Source organism: Thermobia domestica, chromosome 13 (genome assembly GCF_964235325.1).
Source record: "Thermobia domestica chromosome 13, izTheDome1.hap1.1, whole genome shotgun sequence".
NCBI classification, from domain to species: Eukaryota; Metazoa; Arthropoda; class Insecta; order Zygentoma; family Lepismatidae; genus Thermobia; species Thermobia domestica.
The window spans coordinates 46,210,193-46,231,952 of NC_137466.1; the positions used below are offsets into that span (position 1 = coordinate 46,210,193).

The window sequence follows — 21,760 nt, forward strand, 5'->3', positions numbered from 1 at the left end:
GCCGCCATCTTGAAGTCTACTGTTTAGTATTTCGCTCGACTTTTTTTTTAATGGAAAGGGGGTCATGTAATGAATCAAATTGGGCTAGAATTTTACGAGAAATACAATGGTGAAGTCTATGTTTCCATAAGATTATATTTGTAAGACATAATGAAATGCACATTGATATAAATTCGTTGGTTCAAAGATTTTAACAGCTGTATATTTTTGAAAAGAATTCAAGTCAGGAAAACCTAATGTATGCTAGTGAGAACATCGTAGGTAGCTACTTATGAAAGGTATAATCAGCTTGAAATCGTTATCGACTGCACACAAAATGGTGATGAGCACTGGCGCAAATCCCGGGGGGATGAGGGGGACATGTCCCCTCCAATCTTGGAACTGGGGGGACTGTCCCCTTCAATAATCCGATTTGAAATGTGTTTTTTGGGAAAAATGTGATGATTTGTGTCCGATTGCTACAAAGGAAAGTGAAATGAAATTAGGGATGCGCACGAGACAAGATTTGTGGCTGTCTCGTCTCGAAAATATGCTGTAAAAGAGATGTCTCGACTCGAAAAATGTATATTTCTCTATTGGAAGGGCCGTGTCTCGACTCGAATTTTGTCAGGAAAATCCTTTCTTGTGCGCATCCCTAGATGAAATTGATGTTCCCCAGAATAAGCCTCAAATCTGTCCGCCTCCAAATGTTGAAGACAACTCTGCTCCTGATCCTCCACCGGATTGTTGTTCAACTTCACAAATATTTTGAGCATCGCTTAACAAAAAAAGAAAAAAGAAAAGAAAGAAAGAAAAGAAAAAAGAAAAAGAAAGAACGAAATAAAAAGAAACGGTCTTACTTGTCCCCTCCAAAGCTGAAGACAGATTTGCGCCTCTGGTGATGAGACAATCACAAACCTTAAGGAACTGATGGAAGATGAATGACTTATTTTCCATTGGATTATTCGAATTAGAAGACAAACCTTCATAAGCAGCCACCTATTCAGCATACACTAGTATGCATTCGGTTTTCCTGACTTGATTTTTAAAAAATACATCCACGGGATTTTTCGCAGGAGAAGGCAAAGTTTGTCCTCTGGTTTTGTATTTGTAATAGGCTTATAGCTATAACAAGAGAAAGGATATACAGAGAAGTCGCACTGAAGCTGATTTATTTGATACCATCTCAGAATTCACGGTAGTATCATATGACATAATCAGTAAGAACGCCAGGAACTTTTACTTCCCTAATAGCATGTTGGTTTGCAGCAAGTCTTTCATTATATTTGATTTTAACTTGCTAGACTTTCCGTGCACTGTACACCTGCTGCAGGCTTTTTGAAAGAGTTACCCGCAAATGTCGTAATTTGATTTTCACTTGCTAGATTTTACTTACCTCGGAGGCTTGCTGGAAATTTGTAGCAAGTGTATCAGTTCTAGTTTCCACCAATAGGTGGCACAAAAGTCTAATTTTAGAAATTTCGCGCCAGGTCGCCATTTGTACAGCTGCTAAGTATAGGTAGAAGTGGATAATTAAGATAATTACGTAAGTATCCAGATGTAGAGGTAATTTATATTTTAAACGTGTATTGTTTGACTAAGTTGTTGAGAAAAATATACTGAATGTATGTTCGTATATAGTAAATGGCATACAAAATGTTTGTAAGTGGCATACAAAATTAATCAGTTTTCACAGCAGAAAATGTCTTTATATGCGTAAAAACAGACACACACACATCTTAATTATCTGATATGAGCCGTAATTCCTACTGTCTATTTTCAGTTGTTACTATGAAGTGAACAATCAGAACAAAAAAAATCAAAATAACTTATCACTGGTCCATCTCTATCATTATTCGATGTTAATATATATTGGTTAATAAAACCAATGTAAAAATATGTTTTGTAACATTGGCCACAATGTGACTTGTGTATTTAATATGTACTCGAACTCATGTTTAAATACTGTGCTACTGCAAGTGAAGATTTGCTGTGAAGTTTACTTGCATTATATCCTTGTGTACATTGATAGTTAATTAAATACTTATGTAATTGTAGCTTTTTGATCCTGATTTCCGCTCCATTAAAATCGAGAACGGGGGAGAGATACCGATGGTAGTTGCAAATAATGGCTTAACTTTAATTATTCCCCTCCACTATCAAACCTAGAAAAAAATCGAAATACTTAATTCACAGAGTACTATTACCTTTTAGATGTATCCCTGCTCTATCAAACCTACGAATAAGTTCAATAGCCTACTTAATTCACGCAGTATTGCCGAGTGAACGAAGGTGGGTTAGTAGCCCCGCAACGCTCGTTGTGTTCTTGAAATTCATTACCGTGGTAGTAGTAGTAATAGTAGCAGTAGTAAGAACTCGAAATTACAATTCCTTACCTCATTTCTCCTACAAATTTTGCAGATGTCTTGTCAAAACGAAGGGGAGGAACTAAAGTTAATCCAAAATAATGGAGAAGTCTAGGAACGCCCCTCCAGTTTCACTGTGTAAAAAGCTGCGGCATTACTCGAGCAGACGGCTCTACCGAATTTTCACACATTTATTGGGTTTTCCGATTTCTTCTTGCAGAGCATGCACCAAAGAGGAGCTAATGCATAAACAGTGTTGGGAAGTAACGTAACGCAAGTAACGCGTTACTTGTAACGCGTTACTTTTTAAGTAACGTTTCCTAGTAACGCGTTACATTTTTCCCAAAGTAACTGTAACGGTAACGCGTTACAAATTTTTAAGTAACGTACCTAGTTTGCGTTACTTTTCTCGCGTTACATTTAGGATGAGTAACTACAATATATGTATATTTTTTTCGGAAACAAATGTTTCTTTTCTGTAAGTGAATTTCTCAGAATGAAACAATGGAGCATGAACTACGTATGTCAGTGACCGACAGTCACAGACAAACAGAGAAACAGATAAGTTCGTAGTGCCACTTGCTGTTTTTTGAAGATGAGGAGAGCCTTAGAGAAATCACGTATACTGATTGCAAGCACCTGGAAGATTTTGTCGTAGATTTTGACAGCTCCAAATCAATACATTCAGTGAGTGAACTAGGAGTGCAATGATACCGGTAGTCTATTTTACTTTGATTGATGTTGTTTTTATAAAGATGGAGAACGAATATATTTTACCGTTCGAACATTTGAAAGAATACTTTTTTTCTTAAGAGCTGAGGATGATGGTGGACAGAATTTAAAAGTAAAGTGTCTGAAGTACCCCGGCGGAAAATATTTATCAACAACTAGGGTGCCATAATTAACCATTTATAGTAAGGTGTTAATATGAATAAACTGTGTTCTGATGAGCAGGCCTACTTTATTACTAGAAAATAGTTTGTTGATGGTATGTAATATTGGAGTTATTTCAGATCAGTTTGCTTATCCTAGAGTCCCGTTGATTATAGAGTAGTGTAATGTTTCTCTATATTCTTTATTTTTAATTTTACATAACAACATTGTTATTATTATATAATTAGTTTAACATAATAATATTTAGCAACCATTTTTTCTAACGTATAGGGATGAACACGAGTCAAGCTAAACTCGACTCGACTCGAATTCAAGTCGAGTTTCGAGTCAAGTCAAAGGTAATATCCTCGAGTCGAGTTCCGAGCCGATTTAGTTTTTCGCGTCGAGTTTCGAGTTCAGTCGAGTATATAAATGGCTCGTTCGTTTTAAGTCGTTTTAAAATCATGGCCTGATTATACTGGAAAACGAAAGCCATGATAAATGTAAACTAAACAGTAATATGGAATACTTTTAGTGTTGCTCACGAGAAGGGACACGGCTCGCATCTCGTCTCGTCTCGATAGCGAGACCACAAGAGATTTTTTATAACAAGCTCAGCTTGGCTCGGCTCAACTAAGAAGATGACTCGAGCCGGATCACTTGGGGTGAACCATCGGCTTGAGCTGGCTTGCTAGGGATGAGCCATTTGCTTGGTTCGGTTCAACTGAGCCGAGGGCTCTAGCCGAGTCGGTTGGGTTAGCTGTTTGCTCGGCTCCCTTCTCGGTTCGGGTCGATAGTGAATGAGCTGTGAGCCGAGCTGCTCGAGTCTTGACAATTCTAAACCCGGGCCGAGCAGTTTTGAAGATATTTGGCCAGTGCCCTCTAACTTTTAACGGTGTTTGGCTCGAGCCTGAATACTCGACCTAGACCCTCAACCCAAATTCAGAAGCTCGTGAACAATGTCCTTCCTTGACTCCTAGACTTCACGCCTACCGAGTTTGGCAATGAACTAATTTTTCAGTATTCAAATACAAACCGCCTATCTTTCTTTTTATATACAGTGTTGTTAAAATAATAATAATAATAATAATAATAATAATAATAATAATAATAATAATAATATTAATAATAATAATAATAATAATAATAATAATAATAATAATAATAATAATAATAAATAAGTTGTAGTAATAGTAGTGTCATTCATAATAATTATACTGTCTATGCAATGTACTTGAAGAATGTACTCGAAACTACACACCGGATTTGGTTCGAGTCTAGTTGGAGGAAATTTTTCGAGTAGAGTTCTCGGGTCGAGCTCAAAGATGTCTGTTTCTAGTCGAATCGAGTGTCAATGGAAACTCGCTCGAACTCGCTCGTGTCCATCCCTACGAGTAACGCAGTATGGCATTTTATCAATGTTACATTATATGAAAATGTTCATATATCAAGTAAAAATTTGTCCTTGCATTTACATAAAGCGATTCAGAACGTGCAATAATAATAATAATAATAATAATAATAATAATAATAATAATAATAGCGGTAGTAATAGTAGTACGGAAAATTGAAGTCATAATTTTTTCACATTTTTAAAGTTTCGGTCCTAAAAGTAACGCGTTAGTAACGCGTTACTTTCGTAGTAAGGTAACAGTTACTTTTTGGGATCAAGTAACGCGTTACTAACGCGTTACATTTTAAGAGAAAGTAAAGTAACTTGTAACGCGTTACATTTTTACAAGTAACTTACCCAACACTGTGCATAAACCACGAACTAATTTGTGCTAGGTGGCCACTAAAAGCACGAATGCTATCTAACCGAGTCAGGGCAGGAGCGCAGCAGGGGGCCCGAGCGGAGCGAGCGACGCGGGCATACGCATAAACAAGGATAGTGTAAAAATACATAAGACATCCGCAATAATTTTCACCTCCAAAAACACTTAAATAATTGTAATAACTCTTACTTTCAAAATGGCTTCACTGGTTTCCCGGGTACAAATGGCCCGCTGCGAGGAGAAATTCGTTTGTTTTGAATTTTTACTTCTTTTTCCACACGTCACATAGTTGATTATACGTTTTAACACACCATGACGCTGCAAAAACTTTATAATATGACAGTCCCAATCACCCAAACGACATAAGTGTATTAACCGCCTGCCCGGAACACCGACATATATTGCCACAAAAGTGCCGAAGCCCCCCTTCCTCATCCTGCTTGCTCTGGAACGAGTAGCAAGGTTCGAGAACACTCTCCCTCTCCATTGAGTTGTAATAAACGTAGAAGCAACGTGCCCTGCGGGGCTTCAAACGCGCTTTCACTCGCTCGGCAATAGTGCGTGTGGATTAAGTACAACCATTTGTTGTACAGAAAGCAGTCAACCTGACTCACGTGAGAGGATCAGTGTGTCAGACGATCACTCACGTGAGAAAACCTTCCCCGAACTAAGCTAACTGAAGCTCGTGATTTGTTTGGGAACCATGGATCCGCTTCCAAATTACCCGAGGGCAAACAAAGGCACAAGATGATCGAGTCACCATAGAAAACCGGAAAAGGGGGCATGTCGTAATTTTAGTCAAAATTTTGAGAAAATTACCGTGCGAAATGGAGAATTTGTCGTTTGTATGCTTGATAATACGTGAAGTTGTATTTGTTTCATAAGTGATGATGGAATTACTTAGCGGAATGTTACAGCATCGTTGGATTGTGGGAAGTTACTAATATTTTAGAACGACACCGCGTTTGTTAAATCGAACAGATATTGAACGAGGTCCAGCAAAAGGTGAACTATTTGTATTTTCCAAAATATAGGATAAACAATCATAGTGAGTTTTATTTTAGCTACATGAACTCTTATCACATCTGTTTACACAGCACATTTAAATAAATAAACAATATGCTATGTATTAGCAGGGTTTGCAAAAACCCGGGCTTTTTTGAAAAAGCCAAACCCACCTGGGCCTATATGGGTTTTTTCGGGTTTAATTGGGTTTTTCGTTTTTTTCGAAATATTTCAATGTCTTTGGGCTAAAAGTGTTAAAATGTGATTTATATTTCAAGATTGTCATTGTCACAACTTGCAACAATTTTCTACTCACTGCTCTTTTGAAAAAATTGCCGCTATTTTGAAATTTTACATTCGTTTGCCGAGAAAATCTGTACAGCAAATTTAGCGTAACTCGTGCTTTTACCGTCGAAATTTCAACTTAAAAGACTGAAAATTGCGCTTTTACCGTGGATACTCGCTGTTTTGAAAAAATGGCCACCATTTTGATATTTTACGTTGATATACCGCCAAAATCTATACAGGAAATTTAGTGTGTCTCGTGCTTGTACTCTGAAAATTTTAACTTAAAAGGCCGGAAGTTGTACCCTGTAGTGTGTGTGGTAGAGGCAGACAAACAAGTTGATCTGGTTTTGTGTTTAACGTCCCTTTCAGCAGCGAGGCTATATGAGACGGAACCTACTGATTAACATGGAATCCGAACCACATGAGCTCCCTCCGGGAACCAAACCTGGGTCTCCCACGCCGAAGACGCGTACACTAACCGCTTAGTCATGAAGGAGCTCGGCAGACAAACGAACAAATATAGATCAAGTAATCCAGAAGCCTGTCTGACGTTTGCCTGCATTTTTTTTCTTTCGGAAACACATATTTCTTTCCTGTAACTGAATTTCTCAGAATGAAACAATCGAACATGAACTACGTATGTCAGTGACCGACAGTAATAGACACACTGAGAAACAGTTAAGTTCGTAGTGCCACTTGCTGTTTTTTGAAGATGAGGACAGCCTTAGGGATATCACGTGTTCTGATTGCAAGCACCTGGAAGATTTTGTCGTAGATTTTGACAGCTCCAAATCAATACATTTAGTGAGTGAACTAGGAGTGCAATGATACGATAGTCTATTTTACTTTGATTGGTGTTGTTTTTTATAAAGATGGAGAACGAAAATATTTTACCGTTCGAACATTTGGAAGAATAGTTTTTTCTTAAGAGCTGAGGGTGATGGTGGACAGAATTTAAAAGTAAAGTGTCTGAAGTGCCCCGGCGGAAAATATTTATCAACAACTAGGGTGCCATAATTTACGATTTACAGTAAGGTGTTAATATGAATAAACTGTGTTCTGATGAGCAGGCCTACTTTATTACTAGAAAATAGTTTGCTGATGGTATGTAATATTGAAGTTCTTTCAGATCAGTTTGCTTATCCTAGGGTCCCGTTGATTATAGAGTAGTGTAATGTTTCTCTATATTCTTTATTTTTAATTTTACATAACATCATTGTTATTATTATATAATTAGTTTAACAGAATAATAATAAGCAACCATTTTTTCTAACGTATAGGGATGAGCACGAGTCAAGCTAAAAGTCGACTCGTCTAGAATTCAAGTCAAGTTTCGAGTCAAGTGAAGGGTAATATCCTCGAGTCGAGATCCGAGCCGATTCAGTTTTTCGCGTCGAGTTTGATAAATGGCTCGTTCGTTTTAAGTCGTCTTGAAATCATGGCCTGATTACACTGGAAAACGAAAGCCATGAGAAATGTAAGCTAAACACTAATATGAAATACTTTTAGTGTTGCTCACGAGAGGGGACACGGCTCGCATCTCGTCTCGTCTCGATAGCGAGACCACAAGATATTTTTTATAACAAGCTCAGCTCCGCTCGGCTCAACTGAGAAGATGGCTCGAGCAGGCTCACTTGGAGTGAACCATCGGCTCGAGCTGGCTTGGTTGGGATGAGCCATCTGCTCGGTTCGGCTCATCTGGGCCGAAGGCTCTAGCTGATTCGGTTGGGTAAGCTGTTGGCTCGGCTCACTTCTCGGTTCGGGTCGATAGTGAATGAGCTTTGAGCCAAGCTGCTCGAGTCGTTGACAATTCTAAACCCAGGCCGAGCAGTTTTGAAGATATTTGGCCAGTGCCCTCTAACTTTTAACAGTGTTTGGCTTGAGCGCGAATACTCAACCTAGACCCTCAACCCAAATTCAGAAGCTCGTGAACAATGTCCTTGACTCCTAGACTTCACGACTACCGAGGCTGGCAATCAACTAGTTTTTTAGTATTCAAATACAAACCGCCTATCTTTCTTTTTATATACAGTGTAATAATAATAATAATAATAATAATAATAATAATAATAATAATAATAATAATAATAATAATAAAATATAAGTTGTAGTAGTAGTAGTCATTGATAATAATTATACTGTCTATGTAATATACTTAAAGAATGTACTCGAAACTACACACCGGATTTGGCTCAAGTCGACTCGAAACTCGACCCCAATTCGAGTCGAGTTGGAGGAAATTTTTCGAGTCGAGTTCTCGGGTCGAGCTCAAAGATGTCTCTCTCTAGTCGAATCGAGTGTTAAAGAAAACTCGCTCGAACTCGCTCGTGTCCATCCCTACGAGTAACGCATTATGGCATTTTATCAATATTACATTATATGAAAATGTTCATATATCAAGTAAAAATTTATCCTTACATTTACATAAAGCGATTCAGAATTTGCAATAATAATAATAATAATAATAATAGCGGTAGTAATAGTAGTAAGGAAAATTCAAGTCATATTTTTTTCTTCAGATTTTTGGGAATAATTTAGTTTCCGGGGGTGGGGTATAATCAGCAACGAAACATAAACAATCTATATATCAATCGATTCAGCTTGACAAAACAAATCGATCGATACCAAATTTAACTACTACCGGTTAACAACTTCCGGTTTACTCAGCCTAATTTAGTTTCCGGGGGTGGGGTATAATCAGCAACAAAACATATACAATCTATATATCAATCGATTCAGCTTGACAAAACAAATCGATCGATACCAAATTTAACTACTTCCGGTTAACCACTTCCGGTTTACTGAGCCTAATTTAGTTTCCGGGGGTGGGGTATAATCAGCAACGAAACATATACAATCTATATATCAATCGATTCAGCTTGACAAAACAAATCGATCGATACCAAATTTAACTACTTCCGGTTTACTCAGCCTAATTTAGTTTACGGGGGTGGGGTATAATCAGCAACAAAACATATACAATCTATATATCAGTCGATTCAGCTTGACAAAGCAAATCGATAAATACCAAACTTAACTACTTCCGGTTAACCACTTCCGGTTTACTGAGCCTAATTTAGTTTCCGGGGGTGGAGTATAATCATCAAAGAAACATATACAATCAATATATCAATCGATTCAGCTTGACAAAACAAATCGATCGATACCAAATTTAGCTACTTCCGGTTTACTCAGCCTAATTTAGTTTCCGGGGGTTGGGTATAATCATCAACGAAACATATACAATCTATATATCAATCGATTCAGCTTGACAAAACAAATCGATCGATACCAAATTTAACTACTTCCGGTTAACAACTTCCCCAGACAGCAATTTAAACTTGCTGCAAGTTGCCACAAACTTGCTGTCGCAAGGTCAATTAGCTTGCCGCAAGCTATACTATGCAAGCAAATTAGCTTGCTGCAAGCTTGTGGCAAGCTAGTTAGTTACATCTGGGCAAGGCTTGGGGCAAGCTTGTCTTCACAAGTTAAACACAAGCCAAATTATCTCAAACGCAAGCCAATTATAAGAGTATTCTCATCAATGGCAAGCTTTAATAAGCTTATTACAAGCGAAACACACGCCAAACAATTTATATCGAAGCTTGCAGTAAGCGAATTTAGATAAAACAGTATGAAATCAGCATAATTTAACCGTATGACTAAATCTATGCTAGAATATATTGTCCCCTAAACTTCCCAATTATTGAAGCAAATCGCCATCCGTGAAAACACCCAAGTTTCCGAGCCGCTTCTGCAAAACATCAAAATAAGCATAATTGTTACGTTTTAGTTGTGACAAGCAGCGCGCCGTTGCTTCTTACAAATATCTAAAATGTTGCTATATTAGCCACGAGTACTTGAAATTTCTAACTCTTTATATAAAAACGCAGAAAAATGTTTATACTTTAAACACAGCGTTCAGATAAAGTTTATACTGTAAGTTAAATTTGAACTTTATATTAAAATATCTCAAACAGTTCTGTATTCTTTTGCGAAATAAGTAGGCTCAAACCTGCTGCCATCTATGTTCACATTTATGCTTTATACATAATTACTACAATTCGTTATGCCTTATGGTTACTGAAATATGAAGAAATAAAGAGCGACATTATAGGTACGTGGGACTAGAGTACTAGAGTACTAGACGGCAATTAAAAAAAAAATATATTAAGTTTGTCCTTTATTCAAGCTGAATGCTAATAAGACGCTAACAACGCGAACACTACCTTGTCGCCGAAAGTTAAGAGGTCAGCGTCGCGTGGTTTTTGAGAACAACTGAAAATCGAACGCGCGCTGGCTTTTTACTTCAATCTAAAGAAAAGCGTCTCGCAAGTGAAGCGTGGGTTGCCCGCACTACAGCTTGCGCTAAGCAGAAATAAGCTTTTGTGTATAAGCTAAAGCGAAATAAAATCAAATAAAAGTGGCAGGCAAGCTTGCGGCAAGCAAACATGCTGTCTGGGTCCGGTTTACTCAGCCTAATTTAGTTTCCGGGGGTGGGGTATAATCAGCAACAAAACATATACAATCCATATACCAATCTATTCAGCTTGACAATACAAATCGATCGATACCAAATTTAACTACTTTCGGTTTACTGAGCCTAATTTAGTGTCCGGGGGTGGGATATAATCAGCAACGAAACATATACAATCTATATATCAATCGATTCAGCTTGACAAAACAAATCGATCGATACCAAATTTAACTACTTTCGGTTAACCACTTCCGGTTTACTGAGCCTAATTTAGTTTCCGGGGGTGGGGTATAATCAGCAACAAACATATACAATCTATATATCAATCGATTCAGCTTGACAAAACAAATCGATCGATACCAAATTTAACTACTTCCGGTTAACCACTTCCGGTTCACTGAGCCTAACTTAATTTCCGGGGGTGGGGCATAATCAGCAACAAAACATATACAATCTTTATATCAATCGATTCAGGTTGACAAAACAAATCGATCGATACCAAATTTAACTACTTCCGGTTAACCACTTCCGGTTTACTCAGACTAATTTAGTGTTCGGGGGTGGGGTATAATCAGCAACAAAACATATACAATCTATATGTCAATCGATTCAGCTTGACAAAACAAATCGATCGATACCAAATTTAACTACTTCCGGTTAACAACTTCCGGTTTACTCAGCCTAATTTAGTTTCCGGGGGTGGGGTATAATCAGCAACAAGACATATACAATCCATATATCAATCGATTCAGCTTGACAATACAAATCGATAAATACCAAACTTAACTACTTCCGGTTTACTGAGCCTAATTTAGTTTCCGGGGGTGGGGCATAATCAGCAACGAAACATATACAATCTATATATCAATCGATTCAACTTGACAAAACAAATCGATCGATACCAAATTTAACTACTTGCGGGTAACAACTTCCGGTTTACTCAGCCTAATTTAGTTTCCGGGGGTGGCGTATAACCAGCAACGAAACATATACAATCTATATATCAATCGATTCAGCTTGACAAAACAAATCGATCGATTCCAAATTTAACTACTTCCAGTTAACAACTTCCGGTTTACTGAGCCTAATTTAGTTTCCAAGGTGAGGTATAATCAGCAACGAAACATATACAATCTATATATCAATCGATTCAGCTTGACAAAACAAATCGATTGATACCAAATTTAACTACTTCCGGTTAACAACTTCCGGTTTACTCAGCGTAATTTAGTTTCCGGGGGTGGGGTATAATCAGCAACAAAACATATACAATCTATATATCAATCGATTCAGCTTGACAAAACAAATCGATGATACCAAATTTAACTACTTCTGGTTAACCACTTCCGGTTTACTCAGCCTAATTTAGTTTCCGGGGGTGGGGTATAATCAGCAACGAAACATATACAATCTATATATCAATCGATTCAGCTTGACAAAAAAAGACGATCGATACCAAATTTAACTACTTCCGGTTATCCACTTCCGGTTTACTCAGCCTAATTTAGTTTCCGGGGGTGGCGTATAACCAGCAACGAAACATATACAATCTATATATCAATCGATTCAGCTTGACAAAACAAATCAATCGATTCCAAATTTAACTACTTCCAGTTAACAACTTCCGGTTTACTGAGCCTAATTTTGTTTCCAAGGGGAGGTATAATCAGCAACGAAACATATACAATCTATATATCATTTGATTATAGATTTATATAGATATAGATTATTAATTTTTTCCATGTCCTCTACCTCCCTCTCAACTAAGTTCTACCGTCAAAGTGAATACCTTAAGACACTCCCAGGCCAGAACCGCATCTACGTCAAAAATTTGATCGAGATTGGTCAGGCAGTTCAAAAGGGAGCAATCTTTTTAACCAAATTCAAAAGACCTCAACAATTTATCCCTCTACAAACGACGTTTTCTTCATCGCCTTCGTGGCCAAGTCGGAAGAGCACGCGGCTAGTAATCGAAAAGTAGGTGGTTCGTGCCCCCCTCTACTACTGGAGTACATTTTTTTACTTGTTTAAAGTGTTTTTTTAGACTCAGCATAATGTAAACACATTACGCATATAGACGATTTAACATATTTTTGGGGGTGTAATTTTGTGGTTCATTAACGCTTACGCTGCGGCTCAACACCGGTTGCGTGTTAAAGACATAACACACCCCCTGTGTTAAACGCCAACACCGCGACGTATGTGTTGAACTAACACTGTATAGTGGTACTCACGCTGGAACCACTGTCCTGTGTTAAAATTGAGTTGAATTAACACAACCATTTTTTACTGTGCACACTGGTAACACCGTCATATTTCGATGGTTATTTTGAAGAGATTTTTTTTGTTTGGAAAAATAGAAAGAGACTTATCTGTTGTTGATTGTTTTGAAGTTAAAAATCCCTTTTTCAAAACACAAAAAAATACGTTTGAAGATATATTTAGGGGTCAACTTCACACTGGTCTTCACACCAGTTTTTCTGCTTTTAGATTTCGATTCAAAACTCAACCAAATTGCTTTTTTTTTCTTTCTTATTGAGTGCCTTCAAGAGAACATTTTATTTCGAAAAAATCTTAAAGGTTATATAAAAATAAAAATTGGGTGAGCCAATTCACACCGATCATTATTTTTTTTAATTTCAATAAAAACAATAGATAAAATAATTCTTAAATGTTGACGTTGCCAAGAACGTGCTCATATTATTGTTTAACAGTTCTCCCCAAAACATTTGTTTCTTTGAAGGCACACGACTTTCTTAGTTACGTTTACGAGATTTATATTTATTTAAAAGCATTTCTGACAAAAAGTAAAAATGAGATAAAACACAAAAAGAAAAGGGCTAACCGGAAGAAGTTAAAATCTGTATCGATCGATTTGCTTGGTCAAGCTGAGTCAATTGATATATAGATTGTATATATTTCGTTGCTGATTTTACCCCACCCCGGAAACTAAATTAGGCTCAGTAAATCGGAAGTGGTTAACCGGAAGTAGTTAAATTTGGTATCGATCGATTGGTTTTGTCAAGCTGAATCGATTGATATATAGATTGTATATGTTTTGTTGCTGATCATACCCCACCCCCGGAAACTGAATTAGGCTCAGTAAACCGGTAGTGGTTTACCGAAAGTAGTTAAACTTGGTATCGATCGATTTGCTTTGTCAAGCTGAATCGATTGATATATAGATTGTATATGTTTCGTTGCTGATTATACCCCCCCCCGGAAACTAAATTAGGCTGAGTAAACCTGAAGTGGTTAACCGGAAGTAGTTAAATTTGGTATCGATCGATTTGTTTTGTCAAGCTGAATCGATTGATATATAGATTGTATATATTTCGTTGATGATTATACCCCACCCCCGGAAACTAAATTAGGCTCAGTAAACCGGAAGTGGTTAACCGGAAGTAGTTAAATTTGGTATCGATCGAATTGTTTTGTAAAGCTGAATCGATTGATATATAGATTGTATATGTTTCGTTGCTGATCATACCCCACCCCCGGAAACTGAATTAGGCTCAGTAAACCGGTAGTGGTTTACCGAAAGTAGTTAAATTTGGTATCGATCGATTTGTATTGTCAAGCTGAATAGATTGGTATATGGATTGTATATGTTTTGTTGCTGATTATACCCCACCCCCGGAAACTAAATTAGGCTGAGTAAACCGGAAGTTGTTAACCGGAAGTAGTTAAATTTGGTATCGATCGATTTGTTTTGTCAAGCTGAATCGATTGATATATAGATTGTATATGTTTTGTTGCTGATTATACCCCACCCCCGGACACTAAATTAGTCTGAGTAAACCGGAAGTGGTTAACCGGAAGTAGTTAAATTTGGTATCGATCGATTTGTTTTGTCAAGCTGAATCGATTGATATATAGATTGTATATGTTTTGTTGATGATTATACCCCACCCCCGGAAACTAAATTATGCTCAGTAAACCGGAAGTGGTTAACTGGAAGTAGCTAAATTTGGTATCGATCGATTTGTTTTGTCAAGCTGAATCGATTGATATATAGATTGTATATGTTTCGTTGCTGATTATACCCCACCCCCGGAAACTAAATTATTCCCAGATTGTTAAAGTTTCGGACCTAAGAGTTACGCGTTAGTAACGCGTTACTTTCGAAGTAAAGTAACAGTTACTTTTTGGGGCAAGTAACGCGTTACTAACGCGTTACATTTTAAGAGAAAGTAAAGTAACTTGTAACGCGTTACATTTTTACGAGTCACTTACCCAACACTGGCTAAATCTCAACAGAACACATTACATATTATGCTGGGTCAACCAAAGAACGTTTGTTTGTTTTTCGTATAGTGTAAAAATTGAACTGTTACATTGTGTTGGGGAATTCTGCTGGACTTCAGTTGGTCGAATTCGACCCTTAATTGGTAATCTCTAACGGGCAGGTTTGGCAGACATATTTCTAAAGGGCCCTATTGTGTTTGCCTGGCTACAGTATCTTTATTAGCTGTTGTCACTCGGATGGTTAAGCCATTTTCCTGTCAGCTCCATTAAAATAGGCGTGGTAAAAATGTGGGTGAATAAAAGCCATAATGTTTTTTTCTCGTAATAACGGTTAACCTTCCGATTTTGATATGGCAAATCCCTGTAGGTGCAAATTATTTTTTTAAGGAGTGTAAGTTACGTGATGAACCGGGGATCAAACCTGGGATCTTCGAGCATACGTCCGATGTGCTACCAACTGCGCAGCCAATCGATTCACTTCTCAACCACATAACTTCCACTCTATAAAAAGTTGTATACATTCTCTTTATTGTTAGTTCCCTTTTTTCTCTACGTAATTACATTCACCAAGCTTTTTGTTGCTGGTGTAACTTTTATTGTAAACTAAGATTATTCTATATATACAGTATATATATACCTTAGAAATCTAAAAAGGAACAGGGTAGTGGTAGCTCATATAATTTCACGGAATGTATACGCTTTGGGAACGTTACAATTTATTCAACTTTACACTGACGTAAATGAAATTACCTGTTGCAGGACATGAATCGTTTTCGAATCGACAGTGGAGTATTCAACAACAGTGGATGATAGATTTATCAAACAGTGTAAACAATCTGGATAAAAAGGTGAATAATATTCTAGGCAGTAAAGCTGTATCAGAAGAAGACGAGAATGACGACCATTTTGCTTCTTTGGGCGTGCTACCGTTGAAAACATTGGAAGACTTCCATAAGTTTGAACAACAGTTGAAGGACAACTCTAAACTCAGATTGAAATTGGTAAGCAACATTTTTCGTTGAATGTAGCTGTGTATATTATATTGTAGTTGGAGTTTATTCTGAGATCCTAATTCTACAGGTATTCACCTGTTCATCGATATGTCAGGCGTTGCTTTTTATTTTATATTTATAGGTTATACCTTTCCAGCTTGTAGTGAATGCTACTTTCTTTGATCTATGTTTTTTTATTCACTGATAGAAGTCATGGGGAACCTCCCCGATATTTCGTTCTCTCATACAGTCTGAAACTACTTGGCACATACATTATGTGCTTCTCATCTAATGCTGTGTGGTAAACCGTATTCCTCAAAGTACTGTTTACGTGGGCCTGTTCGAACCAGTTGCCCATGGTGGCTCAGTAGTAGAGTGCTCACTTCTAGTTTCAAGGATCCGTGTTCGATCGCAGCCCCTGCCAACATCGTGCTCGTGGGATTTATCGGGGCTTTCCCATTTCCTTCTACTTTCTCATTCCACCATTTCTTTCATCCATCCTTTGTCGTCTCCTTCACCCTAAGCTCGCACAACCATGGGGAGCTAAACTAAATATTTCGTTTCATTTCGCTTAATTTCTTTTTGAAGCAATGTTAGCCTTAAACAGTCGACGGAATCGATTGAAAGTTAATTTTAAAAGGTGTGGAGCGTTGGGTAATCATTCGCTAGGTTGTGAGTTCTAATCACTTTTATAGTCATCCTGATTTTTTTTAAAGTTTTTTATAGTTCCACGTAGACATTTCCGAAGTGCATCACTGAGAAGAGACGGGGGCTTAGTAAACCCAAGATTTTTTTGAGTTCGACAGTTTCCACTATAGCTTGAAAAACAGAAGGGCAAAGATTGGCACGTGGGAATTGTCCAATCAAATTTATTAGTGCCTAATACATTATGGAATATTTCTATCTTTCTTTTGTAGATGCTAGTGATAACATGAGCAACAAGCACCATATTGTTGACATAAGTATTGTATATTATTATGATGATGATGATTGTTTGAAAGTTTGCTCATGTCATGTAAGCTGCGTACTAGATTTTTACGAATAGAATTGGATCATGCTTATTTTTAGGCAAATACGATATTTTATTTCTGTAAATACTTTTAGTTTACTAGAAAAGTGAAAAGATAACTAATAGTTGAAACCTCTGTATAGTCTTTCTTAAACAGGTTAATGATCTAGCTTCTTCTGTTGCATGCTTGCAAAACCTGCAGAAGCTTATTCGGAAATAATTTCTCTATTGAAAATTTTTATTACATTACCGAGCTCCAGTTCCTTTACTGTTGCTTGAAAAGGGCAAGGAACTATCTCCGATTTTCAGTTTATGCTGATGGCCTTCACTCGTAGTGATTTTATTTGTGCACCGAAAAAGAGAGAGCTTATATACCAGATGGATCTACGAATAGATGGCAGAAACCTTTCTGTATTTCTTTTCAACTTGGTTCAAAATTTCAGAGAAGGAAGCTCATAACCATGTAAAGGGTTCTATTTATTTTCCATATTCTCCATTGTTAAAATCAGTTGACTGATTCGTGATTAGCAAATAATTCAACAGTGAAATTGTTGCAGGAATGAACAAAATAGAAAATCACAATACGCCACGCATTAAATCCTTTATGTGGATAGGAACAGCCTTCTCTGCAAGCTTATACTCTCTAGGTTTAAATTTGTAATATCCACTTTTGTTTAATGTGAGTGGGAAAAACACGTTTTAGAGGAAAAAGATAGTTCTTAACAAGAGAACTTTAGTCTCTTACATGTAATATGTAAGCTTGTAGTTGCTTATTGTGAAAAATAGAAGCATTAAATATCTGCATTTTTTCAGGTTCAAATGTTAATCAGTACTGGTGGTCGTGATGAGAAGACGCTCATCTATAATATGCTCCGACGCCTCTTACATGATGAATTGGCCCAGATGTTCACGTTAAGTGGGAGATCGACGAAGAAATTTGATAAGAAAGCGTTCATTGGGACACAAATTGGGAATATTGTATTACGTAAGTACTTTATATAAAATTTTCTTTATACTGATACCTATAAATCTCACTGCTCCGATCGGACTACCTGATGAGGTTTCCCTTTATGTCTTTAGTTCCAGCAGACGAATGATGGGATGGTAGATTCTGGTACTCTGCCTGTCCACATCCTTCCCTTCCCTTATCCCGGCCTGAGCCTTAGATACCCAAGAGGTATAAATACATTCTTTCAAGTTTAGTTTGTGAATATGTCTAAGATTTTAAAAGGTGAGGGCAGTAAGCTATAAATAATATGCATTTTAAAATTTTTGAAAGATTTTGCAACTTTGTTATGCTATCACCCACATCGTATATTGCACCAAGACACCAACATGGCAATTCTTCATTAAGATGTCAGGTAGGTGTTGCTGAAAGAAACTGAAATAATTGCTGGGAGTAAATTAACTTTGGAACATCGGTGATTCTTGACGCTACATTCGAATTATTGAATTAGGCAGCTGTTTAGCGTGATTTTATTTTAAATAAATATTGAAATAGTTGTCATGACTTATGACTTAATCCTCGTATTAAAAGAGGTTCCATAAAAATATTAAATGTAGTTTTAAAATATTTATATAGGATTGCGCTTTACTCACCAGAAGGAAGACATTTTTCAGTTTTACCTATATATTGTCTGTTTACCAGAAATGTGGAAATATCTGCAAATTTGTGTAGCTATCAATATCGGGCCTGATTTTTTAGTCGTAATTTTTAACAAATGACAAACCTGTAAGACGAGTCCGAGTTTCTTTCAACAAAATGTGTCGTTGGAAGTTTAAATTTTTCCTATTCTTTTTTGTTACTTTATACGTAGGACGACCTTTGGCTCTTAGAAGTTGTCTGTTGCCGTTTAAATAAGTTTTCGGGGCCAATTTACTGCTGAAATATTCGCTTGTCGCCTGCGGTGATGTTAGGGTTGGGAAGTGCTTTCTCCCATGTAGAACAATGATCCGGTAACTTACCTTGATTCGAGGCTTTGTTTGCCTTTAGAGGCGCGTCAATATTGTCACTAACGAAGACGTAAACACATCCGCTTCTAACTCGAAAATACGAATTTCAGAGAAAAATCTAATATATATATAAATGAAGGTCCGATTATCGAAATTCGAGAAAAAACTTGCGGGTTTTTCTCGCTTTTAGAATTTCAAATTTGATCTTTCTTTGAAAAATAGAATCGTGGGAAGCGCTCTCATATAAATCAAATAATAAATCTTTATATACTAATGATAGTGCTCTCCACGCTTTTCCCTTCGAAAGTTTTTTTTTTTTTTTAATTTTTATTTTATTTTTAAACTTGTTTTGCATAGTTGTTTGTAAGAATTTATATTTTAATTCTCACAGCCAATAGAACTACATATTGTATGAATAAATTTTATATTTTTTTTTCGAGCTATAGTTTACAGTTTGTAAACTGCAGCAATGTCCGTAGTGTTTACCTTGTATTTTTCATTTAAAATGAGAAAAACAAAGGGATGGAATTAACTCCATGTCCAAGCTGCTTTGTACAATATGAATAAATAATTCCAGATCTTTTTGTCCTTACGAAAAAATGTGAATATATTGATGTAGTCTTGTTCATAAAGCTTCGTCCTTACCAGTGTCTTCCATTGCTGTGTATACTCAAATAAATTTTTTTAAAATTAATTATTTCTGTTTTGAGATGCGTGTAAGAAAGTGTACATTAGTACTACTGATGAGAAAGTGAAAGAAAACATAGGCGATTGGCTGCACCAAGCTAAAACTAGGTTGACTAGGCTGTAAGTAGTATGCAATTTTATAATTGATGGGTTTGTAAATGAAAACTAGATTTTGGGTTTCGTAAAAGGAAACTAGACTGGATATTTAATAGATTTTTTAATCGCGTCAGTGAATGATAGATCCCTGTATTATAACGCAAATGCCACCTATAATGCAGCCCTTTATTACACACTTAAAGAAATCTTTAATAATTATCAAATATCATATAAGGGTAATACGTACTTCTGCTTTGTAGTAAAAGTTATGCGTTTTGCTTCTTTAAGCTGATTCGTTGAATGGCTCGAGGGCTGATTAGATACGCAGTAAATCTGTTTAAAATATTGTCGAGGACCCAAGTTTTGTCCTCGAGTGTACCAGCTAGATTCAGAAGGATGATGAAGTCGGAGTGTAGTACTGAAGTACAAGATGGTCATACAGGTGTCTTATTTACAATTGAATTTAGAAACAAAAGTAACAAGCAGGACCTCTTTTATCAATTTGTAAGAATGAAACGGAAACACACGTGAGTATAGGTGATTGTTTGAAGACAAAGAATATAGTAAGCTGACTGGACATTCATGAAGTCACGTTTAGGTTTCTTAAACTGAACATTTCAAGAATACAAGACCGGAGAAGAAACAATAGGTGACGAAGATAACACGCGACAGTGTTGTCCACCACAAAGAAATTATTAAAATCCCTGAAAAGGACACACAGGGGCTCATTCTGGTTCATTTTGCTCACTCTGACTCATTCTGTTCATTCGCGCTTATTTCCCTCAGTCGGATTCGGATTCTTAAGATCTCAGTCTCTACACCAAACTACAGTCTCTCCATATCCATTTATAACCTGTAGCAGTACAGTAAACAACTCTATTGAACCGAGTACCTCAAGGAGCGGATTCAACGTCTTTACCGCCGATGCAATGGAACAGCAGACGTAGAAGATACAAAAGATGCCAGTGTTTATTAACCCTCAAGAAACCTAAACTGTGTACTGAATGTCTCATTCCTTTAAACAATTACACGTTCTAAGTCTCAGTTATTAGAAATAATAATCACAGTCTTTAATCACTCACTTCTCAAACAAATCATCAGCATTTAGAGAAAAAATATCTAGCCAGAGAAAGAAAAAAGGTTTAGTTTGTATATAATATATTAGATTCGGGATAGCGTTGATAGATACTACTTATATAAGATTTAAGGTAAAACGCTGAGATAGTGATGAAGATATTGCACAAGCTGCGTGGGTGGACAATATATCGTAGTAGGCAGTATTTCTAGTAGAACACTCGAAATATAAAAGTAAACTCCAGTAGACACCTTGATTACAGACATTGTGGAATTAATAAAGCGAAAACTACTTTAAAATTAATTTAATGAAATATGTAATGAATTTATAATATAAGAAATTGACGGTTTGCATTTCCTTTTATATTTCAGTAAGGAGAAGCAGCAAAAAGAGGAAGCAGCTGCAGTTGGTGGGGAACAAGTGGAAGAATTAACGTAGTACTTTGAAAAGCAAATTTTGTATTACATATTTAGCCCATGGACAAGAAAAAAGTTAACTAACAAGGGCAAAATATAATTAATGAAACTAAATTGAGTGTTGTTCATTTATATTATTTAGAATACTTTCCTTATAATATTGAAGTATTAATTTCTTTTATGTTTTTATTTAATTTCCTGTAGAATATGAACACGAGCCTATAAAAGTCGAAATATTTTTAGATAGACATGAAAAGAGCTAAAATCACCGGAAAGCATTCCAGTTTTCACCCTCCGACGTGTGCTGTTAAGTTAAAAAAGTATTTCTTGCTGTAACGTAAGTCTAGGGTGAGATTTTTCAACATTAAAGGTATAAAAAAAAGGGGGGGCATTCTAGAGTCTTACTGATGCATCCATTCTCAGAAGATCAAGGTTTATGCACTAGCGTTTAGTTATAGTTTTGTCGAGGAATTCCATGTGGTTGGATTATAACTGCTATAATCAGGAAGCTTACACACATG

At 36.6% G+C, this 21,760-nt stretch overlaps 1 protein-coding gene across 2 annotated transcripts; it reads left to right on the top strand.

The window, feature by feature from the left end:
• The first annotated feature begins 15,736 nt into the window (after positions 1–15,736).
• Positions 15,737–21,330, top strand: LOC145669189 (uncharacterized). 2 transcript variants are annotated; one of them, XM_081737514.1, is made up of 4 exons: positions 15,737–16,012; positions 17,826–17,997; positions 19,676–19,772; positions 21,195–21,298. In XM_081737514.1, the coding sequence occupies exons 1-4, from the start codon at positions 15,752–15,754 to the stop codon at positions 21,259–21,261; spliced, it is 597 nt and encodes a 198-aa protein (XP_081593640.1). In that variant the 5' UTR covers positions 15,737–15,751; the 3' UTR covers positions 21,262–21,298. The 2 variants fall into 2 exon arrangements, with proteins under 2 accessions (XP_081593640.1, XP_081593641.1); XM_081737515.1 differs by lacking the exon at positions 19,676–19,772 and having other exon boundaries at positions 21,195–21,330.
• Positions 21,331–21,760: the final 430 nt, after the last annotated feature.